At 56.7% G+C, this 19,020-nt stretch overlaps 1 protein-coding gene and 1 long non-coding RNA gene across 2 annotated transcripts in view; both read right to left on the bottom strand.

Moving 5' to 3' along the window:
- The window catches only part of LOC121820474 (uncharacterized), a 49,195-nt gene that overhangs the window by 24,735 nt on the left and 5,440 nt on the right, over positions 1-19,020 (bottom strand). The window lies entirely within an intron of this gene.
- Positions 10,495-14,209, bottom strand: SOX1 (SRY-box transcription factor 1). The gene has a single exon (XM_027973904.3). It carries the CDS (start codon positions 13,775-13,777, stop codon positions 12,662-12,664), a length of 1,116 nt encoding a protein of 371 aa, XP_027829705.1. The 5' UTR covers positions 13,778-14,209; the 3' UTR covers positions 10,495-12,661.

Raw genomic sequence — 19,020 nt, 5'->3', positions numbered from 1 at the left:
AAGATTAAATGAGATTATACATGCGAACTTTCCCAGTGATTAACCTCTTTACATGTTGGTTCTTCAAAGACGTGAAGATGGTCTGCAAAGATGCCTTTAATAAAGCAGGACACGTGAATTAAGACTAAATAAGGCCGCACCCGTTCCCGAGGGAGCAGCGCGCCTGCCTGCGCGGCCAGGTGCCGCCTCAGCGCGGCTCCGTGAGTGCCCTTGGTGGGCCTCGGCTGCGGCAGCGCTTGTGCGCGGATGCTTAGTCCAGGGGGGGCTCCTGCTTGGCTGCACCAGGAGGTGCTGTCACAAACAGCTTGAGGGGAGAACTGCACACAGAGCTCGAGAGCCCGCAGAAGACCACACCCTTCAATCTCCCCACGCCCGGGCCCTCGAGCCCGCAGCGCTCACCCGGCCAGAACGCTGGCTGGGCCGTGGTCGAAAGAGCGGACCTTACGGCCGGAATGGAATGGCGTCCCCAAGAAGGGCGTCCTACCCGCCCCGCCACCCCATGGGGCCTTGTTTGGAAATACGGCCTCTAGACCACCAGGATGGGGTGTCAGGGTGGGCCCGTGTGTGCGGTGTCCTTATAAAGGGCGACCTGGACACGGAGATGCTCAGCGATCATGGACGGCGCTCCCCCAGCCAAACGTGAGAGTGAGCGTCGCTCCGTCGTGTCTCTTTGCGGCCCCATGGACCGTCCACTCCAGACCAGACCAGAATGTCCTTCCACCAAGGGCGCCAGCGAACCGCCGGCAGCTGGGGAACCCGGCCGGGTCCTCCCTCTGGCCTCAGAGGGAACCGCCTGGCCACTCCTAGGCGACTGACTTCCGGCCTCCAGGCCGCAAGGGAGCACCTTGGTGATCTTGGAAACCCTGCCGCCTGCGGCGATGGTTGCCTGCAGTGGGCACTCAGCACTCGGGCAGGTGACCGAGAACCCCTTTCCCGTCCAGGCACCTGCACTGCAGCCTCACGGGGCACCTCTCTGAGCTGGGGTCGGGGGTCTCCTTGCCAGCTCTCTTTAACACATCTGTCTTTCCAAGGTGACCCCTCTCTGAGCCCCTCTGCTTTTGGTCCCCTGTCGGCGTCCGGGTAACCCCTCATTCCTAATAATTTTCTCAGTGTTCCCTGTATTCTCGGTCTGAATTATGTTTTCCACTTGTTCCCACATAGTAGTCACCATCATGAATACACCTATCCAGTTCAAAAGAAGTGAAAGTTGCTGAGTCCTGTCCGACTCTTTGCAACCCCATGGACTATACGGTCCATGGAATTCTCCCGGCCAGAATACTGGAGGGGGTTGCCGTTCCCTTCTCCAGGGCATCTTCCCGCCCAGGAAATGGAACCGGGGTCTCCCACATTGTAGGCAGATTCTTTACTGTCTGAGCCACAAAGCAAGCTCAAGATACTGGCGTGGGTACCCTATCCCTTCTCCAGGGGATCTTCCTGGCCCAGGAATGGAACTGGGGTTTCCCACATTGCAGGCAGATTCTTTACCAGCTGAGCCTCCAGGGAAGCCCCATCCAGCTCAAAGGCAATAATATAACCACCTAATCAGAGAGCCTGCCGGCCTCCAGGCCGAGGGCGGTGCAGGAGTGTCTCCACAGGGAGCCTCAGTGCCCTGGTATCGGTGCCCAGAGCCGCTCTCCTCTGCGGCGCCACACACCCTGGGTCCCAGGCCAGCTGCCCTCCCTCATTGCTGCCCGGAGCTTGTCTTGGTCCTTCTCAGCTTCCTCAGCAAGACAAAAACAAGCAAAATAAATTTTGAAATAATAAAAAGCCTTAGGAGAAGGTAGTTTTCTGTGCAAAATTGAGAGTCGTCTCTTTCCTCCTATTCATGGATACTGAGTAAGCCTGTAAGATAAAAATCATCCCTGACAAAGTAAAAAGGTAATCAGATGTTTTGATTTCAGAGTCACAGGAATAGCTCACACTGACGCCCTCTGCTTTCGGAACTGCTGCCTTCCCAGGCAGGACTGACCGAACCTGGCCAGCCCTGTCACGTGTGGCAGTGCCCTGGTGGCTGGCGCAGGGACTCCAGGCAGCCCTGCTCCTTGTTCGCTGCCCACAGCAGCCAGGACTAGAGACATTTTGTCAGCATGAGGTTTACAAAGAGAGGAGAAAGCCTGCACTAAAAGAGAAAACGTAAGGCTCCTTTGGCTGGTCCTAGACGGCACGGCCCCACCAGCCCTGACTTCGGCTCTGCGCAGGGGTCCAGTGCAGTAAACAGCTGTTGGCCCCACGAGGTGCCTGAACTGTGCTGATATTTGAAATAAAACATGCGGAACAAACAAATCAAGCGGGACCTGGAGCTCGTTCTCCAGGAGGCTGGGGGCTGCTGGCAGGTCAGTTCACACTGGTCTCTGGCCCGGGGCACATCTGGGAAGGTGTTCTAGCAAAAGCAGGCCTTCATGTAACGAATCTGCGGGTGTCCAGGCTCCACAGAGGCTGCACAGGCAAGGGTGGGGCACTGACCCCATTTTGCTTGTTGAGTTTTTAAAAAATCCTTAAGTGGAGACTTTGCTTAAAATGTTGTAAATGTGCTATTTTCCTCAAACCTAATTTAATGTAATCATAACTATTTCACATTCATTTAAAACTTAAGCTGTTTAAATTTATATTGAACTTGTAGCTTATAGATTGATTTAAATTATCTATTTTTAATGCAAATACATGATTACATTTGAGCTGTGACTTTTAAAGACAATTTTGGTTTTCTGCAAATAGTTGCTACAGGCGATGTATTTATTTTAGATAATAAAGTATGGTTTAATTATTTGAAGGCTTTCATGTAATTGCCTTTAGTAAGTGTATAACTTCATTCATTATCCAAATCTTGTCATCAATATTTTAAAATTGAGAATATATTCTTGTAATTTTGGTTTGAAAGACTAAAATAAATTATCTGCTTTTTTAAATGAGAAGAAAGGTTTTACATTAATATCTTACCCAATTAACATAACCAGATTTTAATCCATGCAACTCAGAGGAAGTGAGAGACGGTGAACTACTGATTGAAGGCGGGAGGAGAAGGGGACGACAGGATGAGCTGGTTGGATGGCATCACCGACTCAATGGACATGAGTGTGAGTGAGCTCCAGGAGCTGGTGATGGACAGGGAGGCCTGGCGTGCTGGGGTCCCTGTCGTCGCAAAGAGCCGGACACGACTGAGCGACTGGACTGAACTGAAACTGCTGGCATGTGAACTCACAGGCAAGGACTTGCTAAAACATGCTTTCCAGCTTTTTGTTTTTTTTCATTGTAAATGTTCCCAGCACTAGGATTTCTACCAACTTTTAATTTTTCCAATTAAAAACACTTCCTTCCTTTGTTTGGCTGCCTCGGGTCTTGCCTGGGTCCTGCAGGGTCTTCGTTTCGGCGCTGGACTCTCGGGCTGTGGCGCTCTGTGCTCAGCAGCCGCAGCAGGCTGGCCTAACTGCCTGCCGCCTGTGGGATCTCAGTTCCCCAACCAGGGACTGAACCTGCATCCCCTGTGCTGCCAAGTAGATTCTTAACCACTGGACCACAGGGGAGCCCTTCGAGTTTTTAAGTAGATGCTTGGTCCACTGGCTCTGGCCATGGGTGAGACTGCGCGAAGAGTCGCCTGAATTCACCTCTCCATCTCATTTCATCAGCTGTGACTTAAACGTTTCCGTTCAGCCTCCCCTTTTCTTCTCTTCCTTCTTCCCCCTTGCTTCTCCCCTCACTCCTTCCCTTCCCCCATCTCTCCCTCTTTGTACAGCACCTTTCCTCTATGCAAGCTGCGCGGTGACAGAATGTCTCTGGTTCTGGGTGTGTCGTGTATGAGGTGCGCTCCCGTAGTCACACTAACTGCAGTGATGATATTAATAATATGCAATGATGATCAAAACAAGAGAGTTTAAGAAACTCTCCCCTGCCCACTGTGCACAGGGGCCTGAATGTCTGCATTGACGTCTCATGCATTAAAATGATGACTGATTTAGACAGCAAAGACACTGTCATCGTCTCCAAAAGGCTGCAGTTAAGATGCACGGGTTATCAGATTTTTTGAATGATGCCCTGAGTCCTGAAATTAGCTGAAAACCCGATTGAACTCTTGTATTATCAAGACAGTTTTGAGTCTATAGAACATTTTCTCTCATTATATCCTATTTAAAATTTATTTTCCCACATGCTACTTAAGCAGACACAAATTTCTTCCCGTACCACACCTTACTCTGGATCTGTGTCTATAAATATAAGGAAAGCTACCCTTCTCATGATCTGCAGGAACAGTCACACGCGTCACACGGAGCCGTGTGGTTTCTGGACAGAGCCGGGCTGACACATGGTAGCTTATTCTGTCACTCAATTTGCACGACCTCTTCCTTTCAAAGTCACGGAAAGGACTTCATGTATCAAGGTTTTTTTTGAAAAACAAGATATCCCCATTTTACAGACAATAGCTAAGTATTATATTATTATGCTTACAGTTATTACATAGTCAACAAAACCCATTTATTCAATCTCACCTGTACTATTAAATGCTCTTCTCCCACTTTCAAATATCATTAAAACAGCGCCCAACTATTTCTGTGTCTTGGCCCATACTGCATTAACAGGCTGTGCAGACCTGGCCTGTCTAAATACAAATTAGTTTGGTAAAGTTAGAGCTCGATAACAGCACAATGTATGACTTTGCTGAGTCTGTTTAATCACCCATTCTTTACAAATGTGTGTGTGGGGGGGCCTGCCTCCTGCGTCTGCCTGACTGCCCAGGAGAGGCCCAGTGCGTCCTCAGGCAGTCGGAACGGCAAGTCCAAAAAACGGAAAATAAAACTGGTAAATTGGTCAGTCTTCTCTACTTGCAAGATTTTGATAATCCAGCTTAAATTTTTCTTTTGCTAGTTTAATTTTTTCAAAAATCATCTAAATTGAACAGTTCAGTGAGAGTACCTTATAAACAATAAATTGCTCCTCAAATTTAAGTGATCTAAACAGAGTCTTGGGCTTTCCTGGTGGCTCAGATGGTAAAGAGTCTGCCTGCCATGCAGGAGACCTGGGTTCGATCCCTGGATCGGGAAGATCCCCTGAAGGAGGGCACGGCAGCCCACTCCAGTGTTCTTGCCTGGAGAATCCCATGGACAGAGGAGCCTGGTGGGCTACAGTCCATGGGGTCGCAAAGAGTCCCACGATGGAGCAACTAACACACACACGGTCTGAACAGCTGTTCACCACACGTGTGCTGGGACCCGTGCTGTGTCCTGGGTCTCCGAGTCCTGTGGGACCTGCTCAGCATCCCTGAGGGTGCCGAGGAGCAGGCTGGGCCTGGGTCCTCCTGGACCTTGGAGGCGTCCTGCACTGGGGACTGGTCTGAGCCCCTGCCTCGGCAACAAGCTCTCCCAGCATCCGTGCCTCTGGATGTGAGAGGCCCTGCCGCGTGAACCTCTGCGGCTAACTTTGCGCCAACTCCAAGGCAACGTGGGCGGCCGCCGCTGAACAAGGTCGTGATCAGACCCGCTCTGCTCAAAGTCGTTGCCGCCTTCATCTGTGCAGAGAGACAGGGTGCACGCCCCATGGGGGGGCCCCACGGGCAGAGCAGCCCAGGGCATTCCAGCTTCCAGGCCAGCTCCTGCTTTTTCTGAAGGACCCTCCGTGAGCCCCCAGGATGGGCCCCCACCGCCTGTCCCCCAGTAGTGCCCCTCAGGGTCACGCTCCCTCATGTACCATCAGGCTTACCGGCACAGTGAGGCCGGCGAGTCCAGCGCCGCACTGCCAGCACCTGCAAACAGGCCACGGACACGACAGGCACCCCAAGGGCAACCCGTGCCCACCATCAATGTGTAACAACGTCTGCTGGGCAGGTGAGCCCGTGACGCGATGCTCAGGTAACTCTCAAAAGCAATCAGTAATAACAGCGTGGGGGGTGGGGACGGAGACCGGTTTGTATAATTCTCACTATTTGCCACCCAGGCCACCCCCACCAACTGAGGTCACAGCCCTCCACTTTGTCCCTGCCTGGGTGGACACAGGCTTAGCTGGCCAAGCATCATTTATTGAGAGGCTACTATTTCCTGGGCAGAGCACACACTCAGATCATGAAGCATTAATGCCCATCTGAGGCGGGTGCGATCATAAGAAGATGGACTCGCCGGTGAAGACGTTAACTGAGGACACTCGCCTACCAGCACACTCACCTTCGGTCCAAATCCCACACCCTTCCCCATCCTGCTGGACAAGGTCGGCAGAGATTGGAAACGGTACAGATGCCACCTCGACTCACATGGACGCGTCCTGTCACCGCACAGGTGCGTCGCTGCTCCCTGGGGTGAAATGCAAGTGGCCCCAGTTCCTAGAAGGATAAACATCACCCTTCAGTGCAATGCCTGGCACAAAGAACAAAGCTCCCGCTCTTCCCTCTGTGGGGGCATTCGTGGTAACTTCCTGCCCAAGCCTGGGCTCTCCCATGTGCCTAAATTTCCCCTAGAGCTTGGATGACTGAAAAGCTTGCAGTTTCTACATCCTTTCCCAGGTTCGAAACGTGTTCACCTGGGCTTCCTCCTGCTCTGTTGCTGAGAGGTAAAAAGAGAAGTTGGCCTCTGCTCGGAATGTCTTCGGGCTGCCCTCGCCTGCTATTCTGTCCGTAAGTGTTCCGTGCCTGCGAGGTTCTGTGGCTCTGCGGCCCAGTTCTCCTTCTGTGAAGCCTGGCGCCAGTCTTTTCCAGGCTCAGACTCTCATCCCTGTGTCTTGGAGCACATAGGGCCATCGCTGCCACTAGATACGGTCTCTACTTATCGTTTCCGGGGTGCAGACGGAGAACAATGTCTGGGTGATCACTCTTGTCAGCCTCCCCCCCCCACTGTCAAACCCAGCCTGACATTCCTCCGCACTCTCACAATATTTCCCCATTGGGAACATGCCTGACATTGCAGTTTCTCAAAGCTGCAGCTCTGCAGTGAATGCCTAATTCCTGAAACCGCAAAATCTAACAAAAGCTGATTTTTCCCACTGATTTGACTGGCTGACTATTTCGAGGCTTTGCATGCGATGCCCTGCTGTTCTTCACAAACAGCATCTTTAATGCCCCACACGGTTGTTCTGAAGGGGCTGCGGCCAATTAAGTCCTTGCAGAATTGCTCTCAGTGTCCGGCGTTTCTGCTATAGACGCATTTTCCCTAGAGGTTGCGTTGAGCAACTTGGGAGCAGGAATCGGGTCCTTGCTCTGAGCCGGGAACCCATTCACCGTGAGTGAGTCCAGCGTTACCCAGGACGGCTGTGCAAACACGTCAGCTGCCCGGGAGTCATTTGCTTGTGGTGGTTTTAACACGGCTGTTCTCTTTCCCTCTCTCTCTGGGGTTCGTGTTTTCACATTTAAAGACGAAGAGCCAATTTAGAAGAAAATATGGCAGTTCTGTTTTGTTTTCACTATCAAAATAGATGGTCTTTTTCTATCTTTGGATGAATCAGAAGTCTGGGTTCCCGATCTATTTTTCATAGTTGGAAGCGCTCTTCGCCGTAACCACAGCGCGAACCCCTGACTCGTGGGGAGCACAGTCAGTCCTTCTTTTTCCTTCTCCTTGACCCTCACCCGCCCCCCACCCGTCACCGACAACTGCAGTTTTCCCGACTTTTCAGATGAGCCTCGCGGATCTCACTCCCTGGTGGGCTCCGCGGGTCTACCACCCAGATCAGCCCTCCATTCCTCCACCCTGGTGGAGCACCGCGTCCAGTCACAGACGGCCGGAATAGATTCCAAGCATGCCCGCCTCCATGCTGCTGCGCGCACACGCACACAGACACACCAGGGTTAGGGGCAAACAGCCTGAATAGATTCCAAGCATGCCCCCCTCCATGCTGCTGCGCGCACACACGCACACACCAGGGTTTGCAGGAACCTAGGCCCATTGCGCCTCGGGTAAAAAACGGAGAGGCCGGCCGGCCGACCGAGGGCCGGGTCGTTGGTTGCAGTTTCTTATGGAAACAGAACTGCCGGGCAGGACGGAGCCTCGCGGGCTCGTCTCCAGCGCGCGGGGACAGATGCTCCGAGAAGGATCCTGAAGGACGAGCCCTCGGCGCGCTCCGCCGCCTGCGGGCCCCCGGGTCCCCCTGCTGCCTCCGCGCGCGGCCCGGCCTCCCCGCCCCCAACTTGTTGCGGCCGAGCGCGGGGCCGCCCGTTCCGCCCGCTGATTGTAAAAGGGTTTGACTCGCCGCTGACCCCGGGTCAGGACTTTCTCTCCGCTAATCCCGCTCTCTTTAAACACAAAACACTCGGCCCTCTTCCCTCGCATCAGTCGTCTTAATCCCCCCGCGGCTGACACCCCGCGCGGCCCCCGGCCCGGGCCGCTCCCGCGGGGCCCCGCCCGCGCCGAGCCCGCAGAGACGCGGCGGAGGGGACGCGGCGCCGGCCCTCGGGGCACCTGCCGACCCGACCCGGACCCCGGGGAGCGTCCCGGGCTCGGCCGCGGGGGAGGCGGGACGGGCGCGTGGAGACAAAGGCGCGGAGGCCTGCAGCGCGGCGCAGGGGCGCGGAGGAGCCGGAGCCCGAGGGGAGCAGAGGGGAGGGCGGGGCGGAGAGCGGCCTCGGGACGCGGGGGGGCGCCGCGGCTGCGGGGGCGGGGCGGGCCCGGGGACGGCGCGGGCCGGCGGGGGCGGGAGGCCGCCCGCGGCGGAGGCCGACGTCGGGGAGCCGCGGGCCCGGCCGCCCCCGCCCGGAGGGCACCGGGCCCCGCGCGCCGCCCGCCGCCGCCGCGGCCGGGCTCCCGGGGGCGCGCGGCTGGAGAGGAAGGGCGGGGGTGAGGGGCGGGGGCGGCGGCAGCGGAGCTCCGCGCCCCCCGCGGGGCCTCGCCAGCGGGCTGGAGTGGGCGGACCGCGAGCTGTGGGCGAGGGCGAGGGGTCCCAAGGCCCCTCCTGCCGGGCTCGGCCTCCGCGCCACCCGCCCGCCGGCCCTCGCGCGGTCCCCTCGCCGCCCGACCCTGGGGGGCTGGGGGGTGGGGGCCCAGCTCCCTCGGCTCCCCGCCCCGGGAGGCCCGCGGCCCCCCCCCCCCCCCCCCCCCCATCCCCCCCCCCTCCCCCTCCCCTCCCCCATCCCCCTCCATTCTCCCCCTCCCCTCCCCTCCCCTCCCCTCCCCCCCGGCCGGGCCTTTCACTCCCGCCAAACAGCCGCGCTGGAACAAGCCGCGCCAAGGCCAAGGCTGTTTTTCACTTGAAGTTTCCAAGGAATCAAACCTATTATTACGTTCAGCCGCCGATGTTTCTGGAGCTTCTGCCCCGAGGGCCGGGCTGCAGAAGCGGAGTTGGGGGCGGGGGGCGGGTGTGCGGGAACCTGGGCCCGCGACGGCCCCGAAGCGGTTTCCCAAATTAACTGGATTTTTTCGGAGAAGAAATCCGCGTGGCCCAGTCTTTGTCGGCAAAGTGAAACGCCTGAAGACGCATGTGATCTGCTCCTAAAGGCAGGACTTGACCAGACCCACCAGTCCCGCGTCTGCAGATCGCGCGCTCTGCCCGCTGCCAGTTTGGAAGTCATTTCACCAGCTACGCTGGGCTTCTCTGACGGGGGAGGGGGGAGGAGGAGGAGGAGGAGGGCCAAAGTCTCAACCACGACAACGAGAGAGCCCCGCGAGGTTAAAAAAAAAAAAAAAAAAAGTGCGGGTGGGATGTACAGAAACGAGGGGAAAATGTCTCCAGCAAACAAACCCTGCTAGCCTGGGCCTGGAGAAGCCGGCGGTGCGCACGGGCCGGTTCCCGGGCTCGCGGGTCCTCCAGGCACGAAGTTGCGCAAACTTTGCACAAGACCATCAGAGTCCTGTCTGCAGTGTCCACACGGTTTTCACAGAAACTGGAGTAAGCCACAGAAGGACCCCCACCCCCGAGTGCCGTCTGGACGTGGACGAGGCCGTGGCAGTACCGTGATGGCCTCGCCGTGTTCGTGAACAGGGCCAGGGCGCCTTGGCAGAGGCGCAGCTCGCGGTTGAGCAAGCTCCTCCCGGGCCTTGTGAAATATTCTCCCCACGATCTGAAGTCGAAGAAACACTGCTGGAGCGATAAGACCTCAATCCTGAAACGTGAATCCTGGCTAATTTCTACCCGCCCGCGCCCCCCGCCCCGTTCTACGTTGTTTTAAAATGGAATCGTTAAAGAATTATTTGCTTTTCTCCTCGTTCAACAAACCAAATTGCTGAATTTCAGGAATTCCTGTTTTCAGATCATCCGGGGTTTTTAACAGCGTGGCTTGGGCCACCTGGCATTGACTGTTTCTGCCGACTTGGTATGAGGCCCACAGGGGAAAATGCCGCGCTGTAAGTCCACCTACCGGGAGATGACAGACAGCTTTGCCAGGAGCCCTGGCTAAACTTTTTATGGTCAGAAACATTTCCAGTGTATCCCACATTACTAACATTGTTGTGCCAACAGTCCAGCAAAGATACAAATGTGTTTATATGTGAGCACAGCCCCATATGTCTGCCCCCTTAGCAGGTGCAGGGAGATGCAAAAAAAGCCAGGCAAAGTCCACTGAACTCTGGACATTTCGGAGCAGATGAGGCCTGCGCCTCCCACCGCTTGGGGAGTCCACAGAGCATCACAGACTTTCTCAAAGTGTCTCCCAGAGCAGACTGTGTGTGGCATTTATTTTCAGATTGTTTCACTATCTAAGATGCTGTTCTGCCCAGCAGTCCCTATGTATGCAAACACATCAAATTGCTGAAGCAAAAAAAAAAAAAAAGAAAGAAAAAGAAAAAAGAGGGAGACTTTATTATCTTGTTAGAAAGAAGCAACTGCTGTAGCTCTTGAAATTTCTGCAGTCACCTGAAGGAATGAGTGGTTGAAGCAAAATTATCAAAGTGACTCCAAAAAATTTACACGTCAGTTGTCAGGTCAGCATTTTACTTAAAGCTGTTCTCTGTGCAGGCTGACCGTGGTTCTCATCAACCTGCTAGCACAGGGCCACGTTTGGGTGGACAGTCTCTGCTCATCTCAGGACCAAAAAAAAAAAGTTGAGAAAAATATGAGGGGCTGATGAAATCAATGTATTTCGATCTGACCGAAGGCTTTGTTCTTTTCAAAAATATAATTTTCATCTTTATGCTGTGACTAATGTCAAAACGTATTTGCTACAGTATAACTTTCAAATGCAATATTTAATGCTGTCAGCTTACTTGAAGACAAACTTTTACAGAAAACTTTAAAATCCAGAAAAAACTGCAATGTACCAATAAACACCTAGAAAAAATATAATTAAAAAAATTAAAGCATCAAACAACCTCAGATCTCATCAGGAATAATAAACGCCGCATCTTGCATTCACATCGGTTAACAGCTTGCATCCCAATTCACTCGGGGCATCTGGGAGTGGTCGGTTTTGTGTGTGAAAACCCAACAAAACTATTTTGTCCTTTTCCAAGGAGAAATATACCAGAGGGAGGGGTTGAGGACAGACAGAGGGAAGTCGGTTGCAGTACATTTTGGTTTAGAGAGTGCGTTTCCTTGAGCCAAATTCAGAAAATTCCACTTGCTGTCTCATTAACTGCAGGGGAATTGGGGCCCCTGGCGCCCACACCGTGTCTTTGTCGTCCGTCCTTGCCCTGGTCCCGCCATTGGGGTCTTTTCTCCTCCCTGCTTTGGACCAAACTGCGCGCAGGTCCCGGGCCAGCAGGAAGAGGCTGGAAAGGAGGAATCGCAAAGCCCGCGGCGTCTGCCTGCAGTTAAAAACTACGAACCCAAGGCAGGACTATGAAACTATTTTTTTTTTTTTGGCAATTATTTCTCGTTCTGTGATGACAGTGTAAAGTCTACAAAGTAATCTATCGATTTTTACTCTTTAATGCAACTCCAAGGACACTGTGCCCTCTCCCCCGGCTTCCCTCAGTTTCATTTCATGCTGATAATTTTTCTTTCTCCTTCCTCAGATTAACTAATTGTATCTTGAGCTCATAAAGCATGATTATAAATTCAGCACGTTTCAAATTTATAGGGAAAAACGGACTTCTCGCTCTTAAATTTATTGACTCAAAGCTCGATGCAATTTTTTTTTAGGGTGGGGGGTTCTTTTTTTCGTTTTTAGAAGAAAGGCTTTTTAGGAAACTATGTACATAACCTGAATCCCCCTCCCCACACCGCGACGCCGCAAATAAAGATTCCACAGCGCATTTACATGAAATAATACAAAACAAACCAAAAAAAGAGAAAATGCTCAGATACAGAAAGTTTTACAAAACCCAGAATAACGCTGCCGCCTGAAAGGGGTGGGTGGGGGGAGTCTCTTTGTATAAATTAACAAACCGACCCCCCCCCTTCAAAGCCGTAACGACTGCCAAAACTCGTGTGTGGCGTCGCCTCCCTACACAGCTAACAGATGAGACCCGCTCCCCGCGCCGCCGGCACCCGACGCCGTCACGAGGCGACGCGGGATGAAAGCGGGCGCGCGGTGCGGTAGGAAAGTTGGGAGTCGCCTCGTGCTTGCTTCGGCCTCTGTGTCCCCTCGAGCAAAGAAGACGCTTTCTGCCTCCTCCGCGGATGGATGATAAATACTGTACAAAAAGTCTCAAGAAAACACCGGAGTTCGGACTCCGACGCGTAACCGTCCCGCCGAGCGGTGCCCGGGAGCTCGCGGTCGGGGGGCCGGGCGGCGCCGGGCGTGCGGCGCCAGCGTCTTCCTTTCCGGGGGAGCGTGGACAGGCCTGCGCGGAGGCCGGCCGGCCGCGGGGTGCCCGCGCCCCTAGATGTGCGTCAGGGGCACCGTGCCGTTGGCGCCCGCGCCCGCGCCCTGGTAGTGCGGCGGCAGCGAGTGCAGCCGGCTCTGCGCCGCCGCCGGGTCGCCGCCCTCGCCGGCCGGCAAGTACATGCTAATCATCTCGCGCAGGTCCCCGGGGCACGGCGCCCGCGAGTGCGCCGCGGCCGGCGGGCTGCCGCTCGGCTCCGACTTGACGAGCGAGCCCAGCGCGCCCAGGGCGCCCGACGACGCGGCCGCCGCCGCCGCCGCCGCCGCCACGGCTGAGTTCTGGTGCGCGCCGCCCGCGGCGCCGTAGGGGAGGCCGCCGTAGCCCGAGGGCGAGGCGCTCATGTAGCCCTGCGAGTTGGAGATCGGGCTGTACTGCAGCGCGCCCATGTCGTAGCGGTGCATGGGCTGCGGGTTGTGCGGGTGTGCGTGCGGGTGGTGCGCGTGCGGGTGCGCGGGGTGCGCGTGCGGGTGCGCGCCGCCCGCGCCCGGGTGCTGCCCGTAGGCCAGCTGCGCCTCCTGCATCATGGCCGCGGCGGCCGCCGCCGCCGCCACCGAGCCGGGGTAGGCGCCGTTGGCCCAGCCGTTGACGTGCGCGTAGCCGCCGCCCGCCGCGCCTCCGGGGCTCTCGAGCCGCTGGCCCACGGCCGCCGCGCCCACGCCCACGGCCACGGCCGCGCCGCCGCCCGCGCCGGCCGCCAGCAGCCCGCCGGCCAGCGAGTACTTGTCCTTCTTGAGCAGCGTCTTGGTCTTGCGCCGCGGCCGGTACTTGTAATCCGGGTGCTCCTTCATGTGCAGAGCGCGGAGCCGCTTGGCCTCGTCGATGAACGGCCGCTTCTCGGCCTCGGACATGACCTTCCACTCGGCGCCCAGGCGCTTGCTGATCTCCGAGTTGTGCATCTTGGGGTTCTCCTGGGCCATCTTGCGCCGCTGGCCGCGGGACCACACCATGAAGGCATTCATGGGCCGCTTGACCCGGTCCTGGTTGGCCTTGGAGCCCCCGCCGCCGCCGCCGCCGCCGCCGCCCCCGCCCGCCCCGGCCGGGCCCGACAGGTTCGTGGGCGCCTGGGCGCCGCCGGGCGAATGCAGGTCGGTCTCCATCATCATGCTGTACATCGGGGCGGCTCGCGGGTTCACCGGCGCCGCGCGGAGAGGGCCGGGCGCATAGACGGCCGGGGAGGGGGATGGAGAGGGGCTCAGACGGAGCGAGGCGCGGGCGGGGGCGCGAGGTCCCGGCGGAGAGAAGAGTGCGGAGAGGCGGAGGCGACAGCGGCGCGAAAGAGGCAGGGACACACGCACTTAGCGCCGGTCCGGCTCACGGCTGGAAAGTTTCTCTGAAGCGCCAACCACTTGCCGAAGAGGCCGAGGGCCGGGTCGCCCTCGGCGGCGCGGTGCCCACAGCTGCAGGCGCGGCCAAGTCGCAGCTCCACTTTCCGGGGCGCAGCGGTGCGCGGGGCCCGGCTCGGGGCTCGCCGCCGCCGCCGCGCAGCTCCTTCCTCCCGCGCTCGGTCCTCCGCGGCCTCCAGCTCCGGGGCTGCAACTTCTAGCAGGGCGGCGCGCCGCGTGCGCTGGGCATGTGCCGGTCCCAGGTGCCCGGGGAGGGGGGAGCGAGTCGCCGAGGGGAGCGGGAGGGGGCGCGGGGGCGGGGGGCGATCACGGTGCAGCCGGGGAGGGGGGCCGGGGGCCGCGCAGGGAGCGCAGGCGCGCCGAGAGGGCCTGGGAGCGGGGCGGCCGAGCCCGGGACGCGCTGCCTGCTGCCTGCCCGGGGCCGTGCGCTCGGAGCGGAGGCGCACGCGGGGCCGGCGGCGCGCGGGGCCCAGCAGCCATACGCCGGGCCCGGGCTGCCGTTAAATGAGCGCGCCGCGGCCAATGGGAGCCGGCGGCGGCGGCGATTTGCATGGCGCGCTGGCGAGTGACGTGGGGAGGGGGGGGGGGGAGGGGCGCCGGGCGCGGGCGGCGGAGCGGGAGGAGCGGAGGGAGGCGGCGGAGCAGGGGAGGAGGGAAGAGGGAGGAGGGGGGCGGCCGGGAGGGGGTCCACGCCACGCCGCTTCCCGAGCGCGCGCGGCGGCGGCGGCGAACCCAGAGCTCGCCCTCCTCGCCTCTCCCCGCCCGCGCGCTCCGAACGATTAACGAGCGGGTTTAAAAGCGAAGATGAAGAGCGATTCCTGCGGGGCGAGGGGCGGGGACCGGCAGCCCCGAGCCACATTTAAAAGAGCTCCGAGGAGACGCGGCCCCTCTGCTCCCCCGCCAGCCGACTCCGCGCCTGCTGGGAAGGGGGAAGTTGGAGGCCGGGGCGGGATGCTCGCCCCCTGCTCGGCCCGGGGGCCAGAAGGCTGGGCGCGCCCTCGGGAGCAGGGGAGACCTGCCGAGGCACGCAGCTGGAACACCGCCCCTTCCCCCGCCCCGCGGGCGCGCCCGCGAGGCCTGGACCGCTCCGTCCCCCTCCCAAGGCGCACGCTTCGCCGCCGGCGGGCTGAAGTTCTCAGCCCCTTCCCGTAGGGAAGGCCTCCGCGGTCCAGGCCACGAAGATCCCGAGACGCGCGAGCGTCTGCTCCGGGCCCCGCTCCACGGCTGCTCTTAGCATCAGCCCTGAAGTCTTATTTTGGACGGGGCGGCGGGGGGGGGATGAGTCTAGGGGTCGGCATCACGTGCTCTTCTCCGTGTGGCTTCCTCCTAAAACGGCCTTTCTAGGAAGGTTGAAACCAACAAGATCTATCTGGAACCTAGTGGCTCAACGACAGTTGAAAAAGTTGGTTGAAATCGCAAACGAAGGATCTAGCCCACGCTCTTCTGGAGCCGTTTGCTTGAGAACTGCGAAAACTTCGTAAACGGAGGGCGGGGGCACCTGAACCCGAATTGGAAAGGAGGCGGATGCCCTTTTCCTGCTTTATGCAAACCAGACGCCTGTTTCCTGGAACGAAGAAGGCACAGACCTGCGGGTGTGATTGTTGAACCCTAAAGTGTTCTCAGTACCGGGAAGCACAGGCCCGTTCTCAAACACCCGTGCGCTCACGCTGTGGGTACAACCCCAAGGGTCTGAAAATGGCCTAAAGGCTTGCGGAAAATCCCTAGAGTCCTCGGGGAGGAACGGGGGCGTCTCTGTGCGCTGCGGAGGGTGGTGCTTAGGAGTTGGCTGGTGGGTAAAGTGGTGACCAACCAAAGCGCCCAACTGACCATCTTGTGACAAAAATAAGCCCATGACGATCGTTACAAGACGAGTTAAGAAGGCTGTTCAGTACGTCGGGCAGCGAACACACGACGCCTCTTCCCCCACCCCTTAAAAAATTCTGAGCTTGTGAATTTCCTGACCCTGTTGCTTGTCCCGGGTGCAGGAATAATGCTTTCTTTCCTCTCAATTGCTGTGATTATTACTGTTGCTTTTTTTTATTATTATTATTTCAGGATTGTTGCAGTGTGCAGTGCAAGAGGAAATTGGCCTCTGCCGATTTAACTGCTTTCATTTCAGGCCATTCAGCATTTAATAGTGAACTCATCAAATAATATATAATTATATTATAAAGGAAACGTCATTTCATATTTATTTTTCACTAAATATCTAGGTTATAAACTTGGTTTTCAATTGCCTTCTTATTTCACCAATCGAGTTTGTTAAACCTTTTGATTCGTTTCATGCACTACCTCCAAATACCACTTGCATTGTGAATGAACAAAAAAAGAACAGGAATATTCCTGAAGAATGCTATAGATCTGTTTCTCCTTTGATAACTTAGGAGGCAGTGGGTGTGCAGTGTGATCCAGTGTGTTATGGAAAGTCAGCAAGACTGAAATAAAGGAAATGGTTTACAAATTATAAACTATATTATCTACTTAGCAATTGAAAGATTTCTTTCCTATGCTTTTCAATTTAAATTTTAAACTAAATAGCCTGAGACCCCCTGAAAACGCTTTGTGTGAACCAGGCTTGGCACCTTATTCTTCCGTATCAATGAAGCAATTTATTTTATAAACACTCTGCTCTCCAGTGTGCATTGCAGGAATGCTTTATGCTTTGGGGAACTTGGATAGCTGACTCGGAAATGGTCTGATTTCTTTCCACCACAGTCTTGAAAATTGTTTCCAAATACAAAGTTACCCTTGTTTTCCGGAGCATCTGAATAGGGGGTAAATGGTTTAGCCCTCTGTTAGAGCACGCTGGTGCTCAGCATCCCGGGCGCTCTCCATAAGCCCTTTTCAGTGATGAGGTGGTCCCTGGGCCCAAGCTGGTGCAAGCGCTGTGGGTGCCCACTTGCACAAACATTAAACTCAAGCTGCAGGTGTAACTTGTTGCCAAGTGATGGATGATTGACAGCCGCCACCTGTGCCAGTTAGGCAGTGGCAGGGCACTGCTTGCCAGAACTCCCAGTGCCTTCCTCCCTGGCATGGAGGCTGAGGAGCTTCACATGAATCCCTGCCAGTGACGGCTTCTCCCGGCCTCAGCGTCTTCCCCCTTGTGACCTTCGCTCCCTGTCACTCCTGAAGAAGCCAGAGATGGTCCAAAACAGTTGGGAAAACACCTCCCCTCCCTGAGTCTATGTTCCTCGCGCCTGACCCCCACCAGGTTGGCAGGGACCCTCTCCAAGGCCAAGCATTGCAGAATATGAAGACAGACTACACTGGTTCCAAGTAACATCAGAGCCCAGACCCCCAGCGATGCATTGGTTCACTGTTGATTGGCCACATTTGCTCTCTTGGCAACTCGGAAACTTCTTTATGCCTGTTTGTTCAGAGCGCCAAAGAGATCAGCTTAGAAACGTGGATGAGTAAAGATGCTTTCTGTCCTTTTATTTAACTTTTGGGGACAGTCCTCAAAGAGAATTCAGATCCAAGCCATCATCAGAGGAAATTATATACACACACCTGTGCATATGTGTACACACAAGTGCACACATGACACACGCCTGTGTATAAACATGTATACACAGAATATATGCACACGTCTATATACATGTGCACACAGTATATGCATATGTGTACACGTATGCACACACAGGACACGCATGTTTACATGTGTGTGCACACAGAACACATGTATACACAGACATACATGTGTGCATTCATGTACACACTGGTGCACACAGAACATGTTCACACCTGTATATGCATGTATATACCAAAGAATATACGCATCAATATACATACAGGTGTGTGCCCAAAGAATATACGCATGTATATTCAAGTCCTGTGTTTAGGCGGTTATACAAGAGCCCTTGACTCTCCAGTAACTTGAGTTCTGGACTTTAACACCCGGAGCTCACGCTGCGTGTTTGGAGTGACTCAAACTTGGCGTTGGCTCTTCCCCTTGCTGAGGCTGTGCTCAGGAGAAGGCTGGACAGCAGCCTGGCCCCAGCAGTCTGTCAATGAAAGCCTGCTCTCAGGCACTCAGAGATGACCTTCTGTTCCAGCGCCAGTCTCAAGCTCCAAGGAGCAGAGATGGACAGGTTAGGAGTTTCCGAGGACAATCAAAGGGCCTTCTGGGAACGCGAAGAAGACGAATGTTCTCCAAGGTCTCCGGAGGCCTTGGCGCAGACGGCCCGTCCTGATGACACTCTCCGGAGGCGGTGCCCAGACCTCGGCTTGCGGCCTTGCCTAACTCAGCCCAGCCACTTCCGGAGGCCCCGAGACCGAGGCCGCGGGTAGGCGCCTCCACAGACCTCCCAGGGCGCAGCCCGACGACCGAGACCAAAGTTTTAACAAGCAAATCACGACGGAGCTGCCAATTCCTTGGCAGGACTTTTCGGAAAGAAAGTAATCTGAGAAGAGAGAGGAAGAGCAGCCGGAAAGAAAGCGCCGGAGGGAAAAGGAAAGAGAAGACAATTCAATTGAAAGGCCTCCGAGGTCATCTCGGCCAACAGGAGGCGCAGACGGAGAGGAGGCGGAGGCCCGCGCGTGTGGGAGGGGACCGCGGCGCTGGGCGGGCAGGAGGGGACCTCGCGGGGAGGCGGGGGGGCCGCCGGGTGCGCGCCCGGACACCGACGCCGGCCCCGCGCGCGTCAGCCTGTGCCCAGCCGCCGCGCGGGCCGCGGTCGCCGTCTGCTGGCCGCCGCCGCCCTCGCCGCCCGGGCGCAGCTCGGGGCCCTCTGGCCGGCGCTCTCCAGCCACCAGCGGGTCCCAGGGCTCGGCGCGCGCACTCGGGGCTTCGAGCGCGGGTGACGAGCTGGGGGCCTTGGGGGCGCTCGTCTCTCCCGGTCCCGGGGCGCTCGCGTACCCACTCTGCGTCGTGACCAGCCTTGGTCCCACTGTTACCAAAGCCAAGGGCCAAAGTAACAGAAAAGTTTTTTCTTGATGGTGGCGAGTTTTTGTCTTAAAGGGGAAAGTAAAAGTCGTGGAAAAGCGGGAAGAGAGGAAGCAGAGGGAAAGAG

This window comes from Ovis aries, chromosome 10 (genome assembly GCF_016772045.2).
Source record: "Ovis aries strain OAR_USU_Benz2616 breed Rambouillet chromosome 10, ARS-UI_Ramb_v3.0, whole genome shotgun sequence".
Classification (NCBI taxonomy): domain Eukaryota; kingdom Metazoa; phylum Chordata; class Mammalia; order Artiodactyla; family Bovidae; genus Ovis; species Ovis aries.
Note: the sequence above shows the minus strand (reverse complement) of the source record. Positions and strands in the feature narration are given on the sequence as shown.

Bases quoted from the DNA above. Each gene is read 5' to 3' on its own strand.
- SOX1 (XM_027973904.3), bottom strand. From the start codon at position 13,777: ATGTACAGCATGATGATGGAGACCGACCTGCATTCGCCCGGCGGCGCC.